Source organism: Merops nubicus, unplaced genomic scaffold (genome assembly GCF_000691845.1).
Source record: "Merops nubicus isolate BGI_N331 unplaced genomic scaffold, ASM69184v1 scaffold11886, whole genome shotgun sequence".
In the NCBI taxonomy this organism is placed as follows: Eukaryota; Metazoa; Chordata; class Aves; order Coraciiformes; family Meropidae; genus Merops; species Merops nubicus.
The window spans coordinates 26,193-46,607 of record NW_008613006.1 but is presented as its reverse complement, the minus strand read 5'-3'; the positions used below and the strand labels follow the sequence as shown (position 1 = coordinate 46,607).

The 20,415-nt window shown below is 48.7% G+C and overlaps 1 protein-coding gene across 1 annotated transcript; it reads right to left on the bottom strand.

Moving 5' to 3' along the window:
• Nucleotides 1-5,405: 5,405 nt before the first annotated feature.
• On the bottom strand, nt 5,406-16,237 carry LOC103774354 (limbic system-associated membrane protein-like; the record flags this gene model as incomplete). Its single annotated transcript, XM_008941754.1, has 4 exons — nt 5,406-5,441; nt 11,290-11,438; nt 12,279-12,399; nt 16,103-16,237. Coding segments are annotated over 4 exons (441 nt in total), but the record flags the coding sequence as incomplete, so codon positions are not given.
• Between the last annotated feature and the right edge of the window lie 4,178 nt (nt 16,238-20,415).

Below are 20,415 nucleotides of genomic sequence, written 5' to 3'. Positions count from 1 at the left end.
TGCTCACCCGGGACAGCCACCAGGGGGGAGGCCGGGCTGCCAGGCAAATTCTCCAGGGGTTTACAGCGGGAATGGGCGGGGGAGGAGGAGGGTGAAGGTGGGGATTGCTCTTTGGTTCTTTTCTCTCAGGGTGGGAGGGATTTTTGTGTGTGTGTAAGGATTGAATCAAGAAAAAGGTGGCTGCTCTTCATCCTCCTCCTTGCTGACCCCCACACTTCAGTCCCTCGCAGCCCAGCTGGCAGCCCAACATAGAATCATAGAATCATTTAGGTTGGAAGGGACCTCCAAGATCATCAAGTCCAACCGCCTAGCCATTAGGGCTCTAAAGTCCTCTGCTAAAACAGATCAGAATCTGTCAGGGTTGGCAGGGACCACAAGGATCCCCCAGTTCCAACCCCTCTGCCATGAGCAGGGACACCTCCCACTAGATCAGGCTGCCCAGAGCCTCCTCCAGCCTGGCCTTAAAGACCCCCAGGGATGGGGCCTCAACCACCTCCCTGGGCAACCCCTTCCAGGGTCTCCCCACTCTCATGGGGAAGAACTTCTTCCTCACGGCCAGTCTGAATCTGCCCACTGCCAGCTTTGCCCCATTCCCCCTAGTCCTGTTGTTACTCGATATGCTAAAAAGTCCCTCACCAGCTTGCCTGTAGCCCCCTAAGATACTGGAAGGCCACAATAAGGTCCCCTCGGAGCCTTCTCTTCTCTAGACTGAACAGCCCCAACTCTCTAACATGGGAAGCAAGGAAAGGGAGAGAGGGAAGAGCAAGGCTTTAGGTACACCCGCTGTGCAGTGGGTATGTTGCCTTCACTGTCCCTAAGGAGGAAGGTTCATTTGATGGCTTCAGAGACTCATCTAACACACAGATGGTATCAGGCTACGAGTAGCCTCTGGGCTGAGGATATGTGTCTCTGGAGGGTTACAGCCTGCCTGGGCTCTGCTCTGCAGTGTCACCTGTCCATGCTAGTGCTGACACTATCAGGGTCCCTGCCAGACAGCCCATTTCCCATGGCAGTCACCCTTCCACAGGTCTGCTTCTAATCTCTGCAGAGCACTTGTGTTTTCTCCCCCACTGATTTCACACAACCTTCACTCTCCCACCTGACTGCTGTGCCCTGACCTCTGTGTTGCAGGACTGTTCTGGATGGCTGCAAAGCCACCTCTGTGACTGCACAGACCTTGACACACCTTCCCCAACCCAGCCCAAGGGCCCAGCTCAGAGGAATATCTTCCTGTGCCTTCCAGTCTCAGTTCCTACCTTTTGCTGCTGCTCTCCCATACTTGCTGGATTCCCCACAGCATTGCTACGGGAGAGGGTTATGCAAATATATGCAACCCAGGACTCATTTTGGAATAAATCAATTTAAATTAAAATTAAGGAACAAAAAGTACCGAAACAGATCAAGCAATAAAGCCGTTTCTCTCTCTTTCCCCCGTGCCACTTTTTTTCTTTAAGGAAGCTGGTTTCTTTTCTTACATTTTTTTTTTCTTTTGGGAAGAAGCAGACTGATTATTAATTTTTTTTAAGCAATCTCAGCAAACAAACTATCTGTTGCTATTCAGAAAAACCCACCAAGTGATGTTAGTGGCTGCAGTAACAATTAATCCACGGCATTTCTCTTTGCCCTAAGATGCTGCTTGTGCTGCTACTGCCCCTTTTAGCAGACACTACCATCACCTCTGACTTTGATTTTATTCACTTTAAGTTCAAAATAAGACACAATGCTATCCCTTGCCTGGTGCCTATGAAACAGCAAGAAGCAGTTAACATGACGTTGGCTTTCTGCCTTCACCCTGCCTTGTCCTTCCCCTTCCCTTGGCCTGAAACCCCAGCAGGCTTGGCACCCAGTGCAGTTCAGACCTCAGTGCCTGCAGACCTGGCAGGGACAGACCCCAGGCAGCAAGAGAAGCTTGGCCTGCTCCAGCATCCAGGCTGCAGAGACACCCCCCTTCTGCACTCACCGAATGGAGGATGCACCCTTTGGAAAATCTGACTGGGTGCCACAAGTGGGAAGCAAGGAGAGCTGTGATTCCCAAGCCAGCTTTCAGGGAAGAGAGGGATGCTCCCAGCAGTCAGGCACACCTCATTGTGGAGCAATGAGTCCAGCAGAACTATGGCCCTTGGATGCCTGAGAATTTGTGGAAATACCAGACCTGCCCGTGGCTCCAAACCTGCCCTCCTGCACTTTGTCTCTCTGGTCATTGTTTTATTTTGGTGGCAGTTTCTATGCCAGGGTCAGGACAGGACAAGGTTGGCTGGTTTGCCCTGTTTATAGCAGCTCCCCCAGCTCTGCCAGCGAGGTCGTTTCAGAGGCTGTGAAGCTCAGGTTTTCCCTGACCCTTGCTTGGGGCCCAGATGCACCCTCTGGCCTCAGTGCAGAGGACTCCAGAGATGGATGGGTTCTTCAGCTGACCACACCGTGCTGGGAGGGCTGGTTTCTGTGGACTGTTCCCACAGTACTGCCTAGCCAGCAAACCCCAGGAGGTGTTAAACCTTTACAGTCTCTACTCTCAGATGTATTCCCACGTGCTTCCCTCCTTAGCTTCAGAACACTCAGAAGTTCATCCTTTTGCCCCAGCTGACACGAGAGCTGCCTGCTCAGCAGAGCTGATGGGGCCAGGCACTATGGAAAGCCAAAGGGGAGCAGGGCTGGGTGGAGGTGACCCCTGCAACAGATGAGCTCTCTTTTCCACAGCTACCACCTCCACAGGGAGGGAAGAAGACTGAGAGGGTATTAGAAAGATGCTGTTTCCCACTCTGGTCATTAGACCCAAATGAACATCTCTTTTTCTCCCCTCCCCCAGCTCCCACCCACCTGATGAAGGCATTAGTGACAGCACAGGCTACAGCTAAATGGAGACTAGCTACAATCTACAGTCAGAAAGGGTCATTCTCCAATCAGTGTGCAGTTTTCCAGAAAGACAGGACTGCTCATTCTACTTTTCCCTCTCCCTCTGCTAATTACTGGCACATTGTTGCTATAAATCTTTTGTCACCCTGTGGATGGCCATGACTTTGTCTGATCAAGCCCCAAGGACTGGCAATGTTTGATGCCCTATGGGCAGTTCTGGGTGTGCTGCTTCCTGGGAAGTGGGGCATTCCCCTTGCAGAGTTCCCAGGGCATTCAAGCTGACCACAGTCAGAAAGACCCTGATTAGTCTGTGGTAAGCTCTCATCACAAAAAAGATTTGTGGGTTTTGAAATCCGTCGGTCTTGCCAAGTCATTCTGAGATGGACAGTTGCAAGATGAATCAGCTGGGCTCCACCAGCCTTTCCAGAAACTGCCTCATCAAATTCAAGTCCCAGATGTTTGGTGGAATGGGCTGCTTCTGAGTCTCCAGCCTGCCTGAAAACAAGATGTTTCCACAGCAGCCAGCTAATGACAGCAATGCTTAGCATGGCCACAATGCTCTTCATCTCAAAACACCTTCCTTTTAAATCAACACTCAAAACCTCACAGGGCAGGGAAGTGTTACCAAGGCTCAAAGAAGTGGAAATTGAGGGAGAAAGAGGGAAGAGGCTGTGATCCTGGTCACAGAGGAGAGGTTATTTGAGAGCTGAGGACTGCATCTCAGAACATCAACTCACAGGGAGAAAAAGATCTAGCAAGGAAATTTTATGCCTAAGGTTTCTTTGAAGGTGAACAGCAAAGTAAGAGCAAACGTTGAGATAAGCTCTGATATCTGTGCTGAACGCCCACAGATTCAGAGAATCCATCCAGAGGAGCTGGTAGGGGCTTTCAGAAAACAAATAAAGTCCAGAGTATTTAAACTCTACTTTCCCCCTCTGCAAAATCCTCTTTCATGTCTCCTGGGCCACTGGAGATAGATAGCCCAGCATTTGGCACCACAAATTCCTGGAGACTCCTCACAGGAGTGATGTCACACCAGGATGTCCTTCAAGATGATCTCAGGAGACTGGGGAGCAGTAAAAGAGGAAAAAAAACCCAACCCACCCAGCTTCAAAGAGAGAGGGGGAAGTGTTTGAAAGGACTGAGGAAAGCTGTGCAGAACAGCCTTGGCAGCTCCATTTGGGGTATTAGGTATGGAAATCCTGCCCTTGCTCACTTTTTGCTTTATCATTTAGCTTAATGGGCTACTAATTCAAAACTAGCTGTAAACAGGGCTGGCTATGAAAAAAAATTAACACTGCCTGCCTGTAGAATTTAGGGATATATAATAAAAATAATCATAAAAAGAAAGAGCCCTGGATTTTCCATCAGCCAAAAATATTTGTCATTGAAAATCCTGCTTTGAAAAAGAACACCCAAAACTGGTAAACTCCTCGAAACCTCACATCCCAAACAGCCTCAGCAACTTTAATTTCATATCCAAGCACAGGTTTCATTTGCAATACACACGATAATGGTGTTTAATTGGATTTATTTTTCCACACTGCGTTCCCAATGGCCTACTTTACTCCTTTTCTCAGCTCTTTGAATGTTATTTACAAATCACTCTCTGGGATTTAATTTTAATGGTAGCTTTATTCCCCCCCCCCCCCTTTATTTTTTGTAGGTACTTTTCTTTAATTGTATTTGTGGATTTGCCTTTTAAATAGGCAATTGTGACTACATCCTGAGCCTGAATAAGTTGCCAAGAGCAGAGCTTGATTTGAAAACAGCAGAGTAGTTAAATGGGGCTGGTGTAACACCCAGCATTTATTGTTCTTTTCATGGGAGTACCTGCAGGTGCTTTACTTGGGCAGGTGTGGGTTCCTATTAACACTCTACCCCAAAGCTCTGCACAGACATTAACTATTTAGGCCTCTGAACCTCCCATGAGTTGAGTGCATCTTCATTATATGGTAAAACAGAGATGCTGAGAGGGGCTCCAAGCCAAGATTTTTTAGGTGAAAGCTGGGACTGACTGCCTCACTGTTGATTGAGTTTCAAACAAGGCTTTCAAACACTGTAGCCTGCTTTCTGGAGGTGCCCAATCTCTGGCCTTTTTCAGAATCTCAAGGTTGCGTCCAAGCCCTAATTCTCATGTGAATGTTGGGGCCATGCACCCTAGATGTGAATTTTAGGCCTGCTTATGCTTTTGACCTAAATCTGAACCTGTGGGCAAAGACAACTTAGGACAGGAATCTATACTGGGTCTGCAGAGAAACTGAACCTCACTGAAGAGTGTCCAGAGCTGTGTGAGGGCACAGTGTCACAGCTCAAAGACTGGCTAAAGGTTGTTGCTGTTTAGTTGATTGGTTTTTTTTTGAAAAAGAGTGGGGAAGGGGAAGGATGAGGAAGGTGAGCAGGAGACCAAAGGACATGCAGAGGAGAAGGGAAAGCCCTTACCTTACCCTCCTGCATCTCTGAGCTGTTTCACCCATCCCTAGCCCTAAGCATCTGTCAGGATGATGGAGAATGACCCGGCTAAAGAGCTACTTCAACATAAAGCATATACTGACCTGGAAAAGGATTGGGGAGTGTGGGTAAAACTCGCTCTAAGGGGGGAAAAAAAACAATAAGCAACATGCAGGAGAAACGCACAAGCCACTTTCCACACCAAGCAAGCAGCAGATACCAACCTGAGGGAGTTGTCCATCCCCAGACTAGATGAACTAGAGTAGGTTTCATACACAGAGCATTTTGCTAGCAACACACCTAATACACATCAACGTCCCCTGAGACTGGGAGTCAGAGAGAAGTCATTTGAAAATCTAAACAAATAACATCCACACGGCAAGAGGGATTAAGCACCTGCAGTGGAGGTAATTGGAGTTGATGGGCCATATCTCCCCTCTGACTTTCCAGACCACTCATGTCATCACACTACAGCTCCTTTTAGCTCCACCTCTAGCTAGAAGCTAGTCTTGGCAGAGAGGTGAGCTGTGGAAGTCCTCCATGAGTACTTGCTTCCTCCCCAGAACCTTCTCCACAACGGATTTCTTGCCAGTGATGGGTGCCTATAGGATCTGAGTGTGGGAGCTGTCACCCTGCTGAATCCTCAAGGGCACCCTACTTCTTTTGACCCTCTCTCTTCTCAAGGGAATAGAGTTTTTGGAGACTCCTCAACCTCCAGTGGTACACAGACCCTGCTGTTTTGTTTATCAGGATTTTGCAATATGTCCTTGCTACACATCACAGCAGGACTTTGTTCTACATCACTGCTGGCTTCACACTTTGCTTCTTCCACACAAGGATCTCAAAAGAACTGCACAGATGCTGAGGGAAACTTGTACCAGAGACCTCAGCCTGAGGCTAACTAGTGTTAATTCCATCTCACTGATCGTGCAGTTGATGCACAGAGCAAGGAAGCAATTTGCCCAAGGTCAAAGGCTGGACTGTTGGCAGAGCCAGCTGCAGAACTAAGAACACAAGCCAGGCCTGACTCTGATCACTGGGTCTCTTCCCACTACCTTCAGAGCCTGCTGGATGCCTGGTGCTGACCAAGACAAGTCCCTGTGCATGGACTGAGCAGTGGGTGGACATCCTGCTGTAGAGATATGCCACTAGGCAACAGCTGATAGGCCTGGGGTGGTGAGTTGTGTCTCCTGGATTACCTGGAATGACAGTGCTAAGATCACTGCTGATGGACACAGAGCTTAGCAGGGTACACCAGCAGTCCACTACTACTCTCTGATCAACACAGGGGAGCTATTTGGAGACCAATGCTCTTTTCACAGCACCCTTGGTGCAAAGAGCTGGTTTCTGACTTGCTGGAGCCCCCGTGGAAGGAGCAGGTCAGGCCCATCCCTGTGACTCCTGCCCTCACGGTGGTAGTGGAGCTGTTTGAATCCACAGCAGGCACAGGGGAGATTGCCTCTTGCCTAGAAAATACAGGGTTATCCTGCATCTCTGTGTTTATGTAGCAACAGGGGACTATTGTTCTGCAAAAGCAGGCTGTTGTGCTGACATGACTTCCTTGTTATTTAGTTTGGTTAAATAACTCAGCTCCCCTTTACCTTCTTCTTGCACAGCAGGCTGCAGGCTGCACAGCATAAGCAGGAAAAGCAAAGCACCACGGCCTCATTACCATGCTGCTTCCTATTCAGGGACTCTCCCTCCCTTCCCCTCGCCTGCTGCCTGCTGCCTTGACTGCTCCCCCCCAGCTCATTAGCAGAGTCTCAGCCTCGCTGCCACCCAAACCACCTTCTGTCCCTCCTGAGCCTCCCTGGTACCTCCAGCTCCTGGGAAAACAGGGGCTTTGCACCAGGAGGCACTCAGAGGGATTTTGGCTGGCCCTGGCAGCAGCCACCCTAAGGACATGCTGAGGTGCAGCACAGGGTGGGCAGGGTGAGGAGCAGGGCTGGGAGTGTGCGCTCACTGCCAGCACTCGTGCCATGGCACTAACAAATAACCACGAGTTTGAGGCAGGTGCCAGCTCTTCTTAGAGCCTCTGGCTGCCATCAGAACCCTCGGGCTGGAATGGTACCTCCACCTGAGCTACCTCCACCTCCAGGAGGCAGGGCTGGGATCCTCTCTGCTGCTGCTTCTCACGGGCCTCTCAGCTCCAGCTCTGCGTCTCCTTGCTGCCCAAAGGGTGCAGAGGATGTGGCAGGTGACCTGCTGAGGTGGCAGTCTCCTGTAACTGAGGCAATCCAGCCAGCAGGACTGGGTAAGGATGTGCAGCACTGCCCTGCTGTCCCCCGTTGTGTCCTCTGGGGTGGGCTAGTTCTGCAGGAGGCAGAAGTCAACTGATTTGGAAAAGCTTCTGTTTCTTTTCTCTGCCTTGCTGGAATGTGTCTGTGTGCCTGGGAGGGGTAAGGGTCCTTCCTAATACACAGGGGGATGTATGTACAACATGCTCATGTACACACAGCAAGTGGGATGAAAAGAAAACACCTTCCCTCTCTCCTAATACACTTAGGGGAAAAAAACCCCACCCTTTCCCAGCAGTTGTGGTACTATTTTCACCTCTTGCTCTGTGATGGCAGCCCTGGCTTGGCCTCTCTGTCAGGTAATTTTCCCAGAGATCTCTGTGACTGCCCTTTTCCTAGGGCTTGGGGGTTACAAACCCTGTTCCTAGGCTCTGCAGAATTCAATCAACCTACTGACTCATTAATGCTGCAACACACAGTCCTGCCTCCCAACTCCTCATCTCCACAGAGGTGTGATACCCCTGCCCCTCTCGCATGGCCTCTGGTGCTTGCTGAGCCCTTCCATGACCTAACTCAGCTCCACACAGCAACACAAAACCTCTGAGAGCATTCTGGGAGTGGGCAGTAGAGCTTGGTTACTTTCTCACTGGTTTAGCAGGTCAAACTGGTTCAGTGGGTTGTCCACGAGTACCAGAACAAGGGAAACAACAAAACTATGTGGCAGAGAGCAGGGTGAGCAAAAGGAGCAGGGAGGAAGGGAGGGCAGTAAGCTATCAGATCAGTTGCATCACCAAACTGTACCTGGCTACCCTCCCTGCTGACATATTCCATGCTGCTTCTGGAGACAGGCTCCTGGGGAGGACAGACCTTTGGTGTGGCCATTTTTATGTTGTTGTCAACTCGGTCTCCAGGAGTGAGAGGTATAAATCTCTCCACCTACAGCAGGGAATCCTGCTGCTACATCCTTTAAGAAAGATCACTAGCTATCTATTCATACAGCTCAAGGGAGCTGCTTTTGTATTTTAATGCATCTTCTGGCTATGGGATTGACATCTAAGGTGCTCGGTCTCTCTGAGAGTTTTTCAGTGCTGGCTGAGATTTCCTGGAATGGTAATCACCCATTTTTCTCTGCTGCTAAACTGTTCTTTCACATCATTTTGCTAGCTCCCCTTCTGCCCTCCACCTCAGGCAAAGCTGCCAGTTCCTCATGATTAACTCTGGTTGTTTCTTCACTCCTGGCTGCCATTCTCTTTTGTGCTGTAATGGGACACTGAGGAACCACTGCTGTATCTGCCTCCCTAGTGGGATGCTGCCCTACGGTGAGTCTGTTATCTATTTAAAAAAGAAATATAATCTCTGATTCAAGGGAGGGAAAACACTCCCACATATTTGAGTATCTGCTGTACCTTGCAAAAACTTGGCACAGCTTTATTTTTCTGCCTGGGTGCATGGCTGGTAGTGTGTGTTACCTGTTACTTCACCTACTGTGTGAGCACTACAGCACTTTTTTCACCAGGGCTTGTAGGTTTCTTCATCCCCTTGCTCTATCTTTATGAGGCTGGAATCTCTTCACTCATTTCCCCCAATTTCTTAACCTTAGACACAACCCCTGTAGTTTGTCTGAATTTAGTTTTTTCCCCCCCCATCTCTCTTCCACACTAACTGGAAGGAGAACAGAGGTTTCCTGAAACAACACGAAGCCAGCACATAGTGAACAAATAGGGATCAACAAAACAACAAAAGTCAGAAACAGTCTGCTGAAAATCAGCAAATCTCTCTCAGCTCCTCCACCTCCACTTTTCTGGCTCTGGTGAAGTTCTCCAGTGTTTTCCAGCATAAGTAGGCCTTGAATTTCTAATGTGAAATGAAAAAATTCAATAACTTGAAAGAACTAAAGTTTTCTTCATACACATCACCAGGAGGCTAAAATAGGACCCTTGCTATTACAAGTCATCTTTAATAACTGACACATTTCCTCCTGGAATAGTTAACAGCACTTTTGCAAGATCTCCCTGGGTCTTTTACAGGCTCTGCCACTCATTTTATGACCATGGGTAAACCACTTCTTCACTCAGTACCTCAGTTTCCTGCTGCAAATGGTGGTAGCACCACTCACCCATTTCTAAATAACCTGGGATGTTAAAATATTCATTGCTAGCAAATCCTTTGAGATCCTTTGAGGTGAAGTTCTGAAGTCATGCAAAATGCTTTTCTAGCAAAAGCAACCCCCCAGCTAAAAATCATGTGTGCATACATATATTACTATTGAATTTCATCTTGTATTTTTTGTTTCAGTGATGCATTTCAGCTCATCTGTGGAACAGGAACCAATAGAGAGGGGCCCAATTTAGAATTCAGCCGCAAATAATGGATTCTAAACTTAGCATTATATTAATATCAGCAAGAACAAATCTGGAGTATTTGAAAATTGTGTTCCAGATTGCTGCCTGAGGATTTTATTTGAGTCTCATGACAGTCACAAGACCAGCGTGAAGAGACTTACAAAGTAGAAATTTGCTTTGTGCACTGCAATGCTACAGGAAACCAAATACATGTTCTTTTATGATAATATCTGTTCTTTAGCAAAAAATTCCACAGAATACACCCAAATTTTGCCAAAATTCAAACTGCCTTGAAATAAATCCAGAGGTGGCAAACAAAGAATGCCAGTGGATTCATCTTTCTGCACTGTTAAAACAGAACCACCCCAGACCATGGTTTTCCTGGTGGTTTGATTCATCTGACTACACACAGCAGACACCAGACTAAACTCTGTCCCACACTGAGACTGCTTTACACAGCTTATCTTTCTTCTGTTTAAAAGGACAGGAGGGTCATGGCCTGAGTTTTTCAGTTCAGCTTGGGGCTGTCAGGGGAATACAACCCTAGGTCACTTCTGTGCCCATTCATGGGTGTGGGTCATTCTGCTGCAGCCTATTTCTGGTGGCAACACCACCACGTGATCCAAGTGGAGCCCAAGTTTTGGGCCTGGAATCAGGAACTGCATTTGGAATACACCACACTGTGCACATGGGTGGTAGGTGAGGAATGGGGCCTCTAAGGTCAGCTTCAATCAGCTGCAGAATTCAGAACCAGCAGGTAACTCTGCTCCAGAGTTTGGCCCAGTCCCAGCTTCTGTCTGTTTACACGTCCTGTGACCAACTCAATAATTGAAAGGTAGCAGAATGAGATCCCAGGAATTTTATTCCATATTTCATCTGCTGATTACCCTTTCCTGCATGTTCCCTGTGGTATGCCCCTTTAAATCATTCTGTCTTTCCCCACTTCTTTCCCTTCCATTTTCAAACTCATTTCTCTTTTTCTTGACTCTCTCTTGTTCTCCTCAGGCTCAGTAGCTAGTTCTCTCCATCTCTCTGAATTACTTGTCATTTTTCAGCTGTCACAGACCCTCCAAGCCCTGGCCTCTGTCTCCCTATTAAAGAGGCTGTCATTCTAAAGGGGTTTTTTGTTTCCAGCTTTAAAACAAACACGTTTTTATTATTTTAACAAAATCTGACTTCAGCCCAGAAAGTCAATCGACAGCCTGGACTGCCAACCTTTTAATTTGTCCATGTTAGTGTTTCATGACGAGTATGAACATGGGGGTATCTGAAGCAGAGTGCTGAAAGCCAGCTCATGGCTGGAGGTTTGGGAGAGTGGAGGGGGCAAGCAGATGATTCCCTGAGTTTAGAGGTCAGCCTGGTCTTTGAAAGAGTGATCTGGAGCTCCCTTCACCCTGTCCCATACTTACTGTAAAGGTATAGGCTGGCATTTGTGACTCCCAGCTTGTTGGTAGCCACGCAGGTGTAGTTTCCATAGTGTTCCTCGGTGACGTTGGCCACCATCAGCAGAGACTGGCTCCCCATGCTCTTTATCTCCAGACCATTAGCACTGCTTATCCTGAGAAGGCAGAAGAAGAGGTGTGTAGTGCAAAGGCAGTTGTATATTGGGAAGGGAATCACTGCCTGGCAGGCAGTAAACCCAAGTCATTCAACCCAGGTGTAGGTGAGGATGGAGGGAGGCAGGAAGGAGACATGAGAAGAAAGAGGCTAAAGAAGGCATTGATGGGAAGCAGGAGGAGGGAATGAAAGGAAGGAGCACTGTGGGGTGAAAAGGTACTGACAAAGCAGTGAAGCAAGAGAAGCTGAGGGAAAGGGAGGAAGCCTTTACCCAGCACTGACTGACCCTGGGGAAGGAGCACACCGTGGCCAGCTGAGGGCTAGTCCATACCTGAACAAAAAAGCTTTTAGTGAAACACTAATTTGTGTGTTCCAGTACGTGCATATACCAAAGCTGAATTACCTCTGAGGGTGGGCACGGGGCTGAGGTTAAAAACTATGATAAAAACCCAGCCTTGTAACAATGGCAGGTAAAGCCTCAGCTACAAGGGACAGATCCCTCTTCTCCTCTCATTTTCTCTCATATGCAAATCTGGGTGGCTCAGGTCAAACAGATGAGGGAATCCTAACAAAAGCACTATTGATGCCTTGATTATATATTAACTGTCTTATAGGCAGAAGCTCCATCCCCTGCAGTCCCTTCAGCACCCCCAGAGCAGAGGGGGATGCCCCGAGCAGGCTGGCTCTGCCGAGGCCGACGGGACCGCTGCGACTCACACGCCTTGTGAAGAGCAGCTCGTTTGAGGAGAAGAGCTGGGGAGCACCAGAGGTGACTGTCTAAGGTTCCTCTCTTGAGCAGACTGGGAAGGAGAGGGAGGAGGAGGCGAGCTGAAGGCCTTACCTGGTATCATCCCTGTACCACTCGAAGTCGGGCGTGGGCACCGCCGACGCCTCGCAGCGCAGCAAGGCTTGTCGGCCCGTGGCCGCCTCGTTGCTCTTGGACTCCGTGATGGTGGGAGGGTCTGTGGGAAGGAAACAGTGGTCACTTCACACCGTGCTCCTCTGGAGAGCACCTGCCCTTTGCACTCTCCCTGATGCACCCCGCTGGCGTCGCTCCTTAGGCGTGCTTCTGCTGGGCAGCACTGACTAAAGCTCTGGCGTAAACGCGGCGGCACACGCAGGCAGAGCTGGGGGTGAGGATGGACTTCTGCACTTCATGAATATTTACCCGTGGATCTCTAGTCCACGTGGGCTCCTCAGGGGGAAGAAGATAAGACGTCGTCAAGGGTAAAGGAAGACAGCAGAAGTAAAAGGAATAAAGGAGGAATTTAACACTAGCATGAAAATTGACTTGGGTACAACCTCTGTGCCTAATGTCAGATCTATAATAAGAAAGGAAAGGACAGAGGCAACGTGTATGAGACAGAATGGTTAAAAGAGAAGGACTTGGGCAGGAGCTCTGTGTGTGAACCTTTGAGAGCCAGACCACTTAATGAGACATTTCCCCTAGGTGTCTAAGGTCACAAATCCTCCCAAACCTTCTTGGACATCATGCTTTGTCACAGGCTCCAAGAGACCTCGCTTGTGATTGCTCTGTGTGGAACTTCATAGAATCCTTTAGGTTGGAAGAGACCTTTAAGATCAACAAGTCCAACCATTAAGCCAACAAACTTCCCCTCAGCCCAGCACACTGCTCCCACCTCTGCTTCCTCCAAAGCCTGAGAGTTGTGCCACAGGCAGAAAAAACTTGAGGCACACTGATGTGCTCCACTGGAGCTTGGTCTCAGTGCTGGCTGGGTGCTGGGTAGGGTCACACCCTCACCTTCAATCCCAGCCCCACGTTCAAAATGTTTAGATGTTAAAAGGCAGAATTATTTCTGCCTGGCTGCTGAGGGGGATCAGGGAAAATGTGCCTTGTCTCTCATCACTAATACTTTCATGCCCTGAGATTACAAGGCTGCAACTGAGGCAGCTACTTTGCTGAGACTCAAGTTCATATAAAACACACTTGGTGCATCTGGAACCGTCCCAGCACTGAAGGGCTAAAAAAAGGAATCAAAATGGATTGTGTCAGTCAAAGAAAAAAAGAATTCTGTCTGGAAAATGTATGGGAAGAAGTTTGTCTGTGAACACATTAGCCATCTCAGTGTGATCCCCCTCCTGACCTTAATCTGGATTTTATGCAGGGCTTTAGGGATATTGCAGTGAGCCCTCTAACATCATAAATATTCACAAGTGTACAGAAATAGGATCCTACATTCAAAGGCTGTGGGTTCAAGTAAATATTTTAATTTGGAAAGGAGGAGGGGTGATAAAAGGGTAGTGAAGGTGATGTTTTAAGCACCCTTCCTCAATTTTCTGGCTCCAGCAGTACATCTTCTTGCTGTCTGCAGGGAGACAAACCTTTTCCATTTCACCGGATCCAGCACAAGAGATGAGACATGAAATGAAGCAGCACCTTCCTATGGGCCTAGAAAATCACCCTGGGGGGCTGCTGCCAGGGAGCACAGCCTCTGCCTCAGCTCTTCTCCCTGGCTTTTTGGAGGACAGAGCTCAGATGGGTCAGCAGGGCATCAGATGGTGGCCTCAGCCACCGCTGCTCCCGCTAAGGCACTGAGTGAGGAGCAAGCAAGGCTGCTTGCTGCAGTGCTCTGCCAGGAGAAGGGGCTGGCAGTGCCCCCCAACAGACCAGCAGGTTGTGCTCAGAAAGCACTCAGGGGTTCCTGCTAGCTGGTTCCCCATCGCTCTTCCCCAGGCCTCAGTTTCCCTGGCTGTGCTGTGCAGGGGCCATTACCCGGGAAGCCTGAAGGTGGTAGTGTGAGACCAGAGCAAAACGAGGATGCTCTCCCTGCTCTCCGGGCTGACAAGCTGCAGCATCCACAGGTCAGCAGATAAAGAGACAGCCAGGAAGCTCTCGAGGTTGGGGGGCAGGTCCCATTATTCACACTTACTGTAGTTTCCCCACTTCTGTTTGAGGTATAATGTTAAGGAAGCAAAATAAGGAAAGATGTATGCAAAAGTCTAACTGATTCCCCAAGCAGGACTGATTGTTTTCCTGTGCATGGCCTTCACAATCTCTCAGGTATTTTCCCTTTGTTTTGAAGGGAAAGATCTGTCCTGAAGGAATTTGTAAGTTGCTTAAACTACAAATTCAGCCACATAATAATAATATTACAATATTTTATCACATTACGTTTTCACATATTCCAGCAGTAAAAATATTTTAAGATCTTGCTGTAGCACAGTTCTTATGAGTTGAAACTAAGTCAAAATCAAACATTCTGACTTTATACAAACAATCTGTTTCAACCATGTTAAAAGAGTTGTTGAAATTACGTTTCACATAAATATTTGAAAATATTAATTGGTTCTCATGAAATGTCTTGGGTTTATAAACTCAGCTGGTTTTGGTGGGGAAAAAAAAAAACCCCTTCAACAGTTTTAGTGCAGAAAACCTGCTACTACAGTATCACATTAATGCCAAATTTGGCCCATGAAGCAGCTGGTGTTAAAGCACTCCCACCCAATTTCTAGGGAAATTAGAAGAAAACTCTGGATTCTGAAGATAAGGGAGCCTATAACCTTAGCTTCTAAGCAAGACAGACAAGTGGATCTGATGTGATGGCCCAAAGAGAAAGAGACAAAGAGCAAAAATGGTATTAAAAGGTGCTAAAATCCCTGGTGGGGGCAAATTAGACTGGGATGGGCTGAAACACTTGCTGCCATCAGCTCTCTGCCCTAACCCCCTCCCTGAGAGGGCCACTCACAAATCAAGACCATGCTTATGCACCCTGTCTGTACCCATCTCCACTGTCAGCTGAAGCTAATATTGTGGTGTGTAAACTGCAGGTCAGGAGAGGATACACTCATCCATCCATCCCTGCTGCAAAGGTATTGCCTCCAAGCAAGGAATCAGAGACAGTAGATGGGGATATTCACTTTAAATCACTCCAGTGCCAAATAGGAGCCACAAAAATACAAAGGTGGACTACAAGAGCCATGGCAGTGTGAAACATCTCGTGTCACTGAGAGAGGAGTGTGGCAGCAGTGTGACAGCTGTGACACGGGCACGTAGGGGTGAGGGGACACAAGCCCCACTCCTACAGGTGGGGGTGTAAGCCACGCAGCTCAGTGTGCCTCTCCTGGGGTTTAGGTGGATTGCCACAGCCTCTGCTCCAGCCCCCTTCTGCATTGAAATGGTGCACAGAGGGCCTGGAGAGAAAGCTTTATGTTCATGACCTGAAAACAGAATAAAAGCCATGTTTTTGCACCCTCTCGCTAGCAGATGCCTCTGTACCAGGCTGTGGTACCCAGTGTGGAGATTTTTGGGTGCAGGCAGGCGTGCATTTCCTCTGAGCCAGCTGAACCCTCCCTTATCTCCTCTTGCTGCCTTGCTGAAGCTTCTCTTCACGCTGCTGTTCTCCCGAATATCAATGAGTGAGCACGAGGCGTCGCCGGCGCTTCTGAGGTGAGAGACAGGGCAGCTCCCACATCCTCTCTTTTTCCTCTCTCTCTCTCTCTGCCTTTTTCCTTCTTTCCTTAGATACTCCCAGGTTTAAAGCACCAACTAGACCCTGTGCTAAGTGTCTGATTTCAGATAGTTTCCTCAGCCTCCTGCCCCCCTTTCAGATCATGCAATGGTAACCCAGGAAGGCTGCTCTGTTCATCCTGAAGCCACTGCTGCCCCTGCTCCAGCTGCCCCTGCTCCAGCTGCAGTGTACTCACAGTTCACAGTGACCCGGACTTGCTTGACATCTGCTGAAGCCACCTCGTTGGCAGCTTTGCACTCGTATTTGCCCGACTGCTCCCGTGTGATCCCCAGGATCTCCAGATACTCCTCCTCACCTTCAAATTCTCTGCCTGGGAGGAGAGAAAAACACAGACAGCGGCTCTGTTAGGCATTCAAATCTGGGAGTTCTGCTTAATTGCTATGAAGGAACAATCACAGTGGGGATTCTGCAGATAAACAACAGTTGGGAGTGATTTTACAGTTATTTCAGAACCCACATCAGCAAGATTAGTGAAGGAAAACCTGAGTTCTGAAAATCTAGAAGGACGCATACAAGCAGTACCAAAGTGTTGCATCATCTCACAGGCTGTCCAGGCCAAGAAGCAAAATCTCCACTTGATGACTTGAGCACTGGGGTTACAGCCAGGGGCAGGAATCAGGGGAGGTCTGTGGCCTTGCTTTTCATTCACTCTACGACCTTGGGTGTCTCTCTTGGTCAGAGAGTGACACATCCCATCACCTCCTGGTCAGAGAAGGGTGGTGAGGTTGACCCATGTAAAACACATTAGGATTGTTGGCAGAAAGGTGCCAGGGAAGCACAAAATACAAGGATTCATACATCTTCCCTGTTCCTTCAGAAAGCAAAGTAAAGCTGCTCATGAAAGGATACAGACCTCACTGGCAGCAGAGTGAAGGGAGATGCTTCCCCCACTGAGAGCTCTCCAAGCACTGCTCTGCACCATGCCAAGCCCCAGGCCTGTGCTTGTGTCTGGCTAGTGGAAGCATCCCCTAGCCCTCAAAGAGCAAAAGCCAGATTTCAAAAAAGAAAAGGTCAGCTTCTAAGGGCTCTCATTGAGGTTCCTCAGACAGCAGTCAGATTTTCCAAGCAACTCTCTGCCCAGAAGACATTTTCTGCTCAGTAGGTGCTGAGCACCTCTGAAACCCTGCTGGAGCTGCTGTCCTTGGCTCTGCAGCAGGAGGTGAGAGCAGTGGACGAGCCCCATCCCCTGGAGCCTTCAGTGAATTCCACCATGCAGGCACAGCCTTGCTGCAGCACGCTGGCCAGCTGCGTGCACCTCCCTTCTCCATCAGAGACAGGGACTCCAGCAACTCCAAAATCTGCTCAGAATTCTGTCCTTTACACCAGTTTTGTAATCTTCAGAACCATTCAAGGGGAAAAAACACCCCCTGTCACAGAGACTCAGCCTGAAAACAGCAGCATACCTATTAAACTCATGCAGAGACAAGGCTTCCCTTCTCCTTCAGCAGGGCTAACCAGCAAGTCCTTTTCCAGCCTCTACCAGATGTTCAGGTGAGTGGAACATTGCTGTGTCTAAAATTTACAGCTTCTTTGATGCAGGTTATGCATCCCCTAACAGCCTGAAGGGCATTGCTGTGTGGCAGGAGTGGATTTTCCAGGGTGGAGAGGCAAAACTGGCTCCTGCTGCCCACCCTAGTGCTCCAGGTTCTCAACCCTCTGCTATGCCCTGGAGCTGGTGCTATGGGGAGTCACTGGCAGGGGAAGGAAGGTGGCATTTTCACAGGTACTTCTTATAGATCTAGCTCATGAATATGTTATGGACTCTTTACCCCTGTAGGACCCAAGGTAGGTGTGTCATAGCACTGGAAGGGACTTCAGTCAACGTGTAGCCCATTCCTCAGGCTCGAGGCAGGACACGTGGGTCATGTCAGAGCCAGCCATCCTCTGCCCCCCAACAGCAGAGACCCTGCAGCCACTCCACACATCTGTTCCTGTGCTCCGCTGTCCTCACCACTGGAGCAGCTTCCCTGAAGTTTGACCTGAGTCTCCCTTGCTGCAATTTAAAGCTATTATTTTTGTCTTAGCCACTACAGATAAAAAGAACAAATCATTCCCTCCTTCTCTGCAACAGCCTTTTATCAACTTTTAAATCACTTACGTTCCTCCCTCAGTTGTCATCTTTCTTTTTTGGCTTAACATTGCCAGGGTCTTTCAACCTTCCTCTGGAGGTGAGGTTTTTTTTAGAACCCTTGATCATTCTTGCTCTTCCCTTTTAGATTTCTTCGACAAGTTCACATTTTTGTGGGAGTGCAGCACCCCAAAGTGAACACAGCACTCCAGACGAGGCGTTACCATGGCTGAACACAGCCGAGGGATTGCATCACACATCACTCTGATTTCTGCCACAGCATGGTTCATTTTGCATTGGGAACTCTTTTAATTCCCAGATCTTCTTATTGCACTCTGCTACCTGCTAATAATGCTCTTTGAAAATCCCACCCCCAATTTGAGCTGACAACCAACACTCCCTTCCTTTCACAGCAGCACTCCCAGTTGGTAGGTCAACCAGTTGACTGGAAAGTTAATCAGACATCAGGGAAAGGCTCACAAAGAAAAGGTTAAAACATAATTTGCCTCTGCTTTGCAAGTCATTTGCTCTGCAGTTCTGCCTTGTTTATACACAGGGTTCATTCCAAGTGGGACTTGCTTCTCCTGCAATTTGCCCTTGTCACAAGACTGTCACCATAATGAAAAGAGGGTTGAGGGCGACTTAACCAGCTCTAATGGAGTGGCACCCTCATTAAGGGTGCTGCTAAGTCTGTCTGTCAGAGGACCACATCCACAGAGCTCTGAAGTAGCCTCAAAGGTTACACAGTTTCCTAAGGGAAGATGTTTTTTCAGCTTCTCCCCTGCTTATCTACACGCACTTAGAGTCAAAACCATGTACCATGTCCAGCAGCAGAGCTTCCACAGCTCCACACAGCCCTTCCCAGGACAGGATGAGCTGCTGATCTGAGCTACTGGAGCTCTCTGGGAATGAGACAAAGGGAGGACTTCTGTTGTAAAGGGCATGCTAAAGACATCAATAGGCCTATTCAGCTCCTCATCCCCCTGCTCCAGAACACAGATAGGAATAGAAGGTTTCTCTGAGAGCCACTTGCTGGAATAGTGGCAGCACTGTTCTTGTCCCTGCACTGCTGACCCATCTTTTTGCCACGCCAACCCTGGGCATCAACATTTTGCTATGAGAACTCACTTGGCTGCTCTCACTTGTGAGACAGATCCTTTTGCTTGCAGCCCTGTCCCCTCTAAGAGTATGTTAACCACTTCTAACTGGAAGCATTTCTACAAAACTGAGGTGTCACAGTACAGAGCAGGGAGAGGAAAGATGTATCATGGTGTGTTAGAAAAATGTCAGGTTGTGAAACCTTGCACAGAGCCGTAGAGATGTTTTCACTAATTCACCTTGGCAGCCAGATTAGGTGAGTCACATTAACTCTAACCTCTAAGGCAAAAGGGGGGTGGGGGGAGCAGGAGCAGAGCTCTCCACACACAGGGAATTTACAGATGTTTCCGTGCAGGAGCCAGCTTTGGCAGGGAGCTGATGGTTGTCACTGTGCAGTTTATCAAAGCAGGCTTGGACAATGCTCTTTGGTCCTGACAACAATGAACATATTCTATTAGGTGCAGAGAGGGACTGCCAGCTCCTGGTAAGTGAGCCACTCTGTTTCCATTAAGGGAAGATGTTTGCCTTGCACATGTTACCCAGGGATGAAATCCTGACCCTGCTGCCAAACCCTCATGACAAGGTTTGTCCCCTGGTTCAGTACAACCCCTTCCCAGTGAAGGGGTTTCCAAGTTTCCCTTGTGAGCATGACTCCTCGTGCAGCACAGCTCTCCTCACCCCAAACCATCCCTTCCCCTGGCTCCAGGCAACCTTCTTCCCTGGAGGTTTTTTGCCTTTCACACGTTCATAGTTTGGTTTGTCGTTGCAGCCTCATTAAACACTGTCTTGCCAAGCTGCAGCTCCTTAACTCTCTCCCAGTAAATCAAAGAGAAGCTTTCTGCTCTGGAGGCTGGAGATAGAGAGGACAAGCCTGGGAGGCTTGACAATCAAACCAAGAGGGAACAACCCCAAGCAGAGCGCGCCAGGCGTTCGTGCAGCTCGGGGCTGGGGCAGGCAGCTGGGAGGTGTGCAGGAGGAAGGCTTTGGAGGCCCCCTGCACCAGTGGGCGCCCCCCCGCCCCAGCCACATTTCCCATCCCCAGCTTCCTAACTGCACCCAGAAAAATAAATCATGAACCCAAAGAGCAAATCTGCTTGGCAATGCCAGTGTGCTGGCAGGGTGCCCCCCTCTCCCCTTTGGAAACAGCCACGTACAACCCCACGGGCTCTGCATATTGTGCCCTGTTGATGGACACACCTTCCTATGCTCTTATATATGAGAGATATAGAATATATAAAATACAGGATATATATTTTATAGATAGAAATCCCACTGTGCGTGGAGAAACAGAACTTATGCTGTTCCCACACATTTCTAGGTCC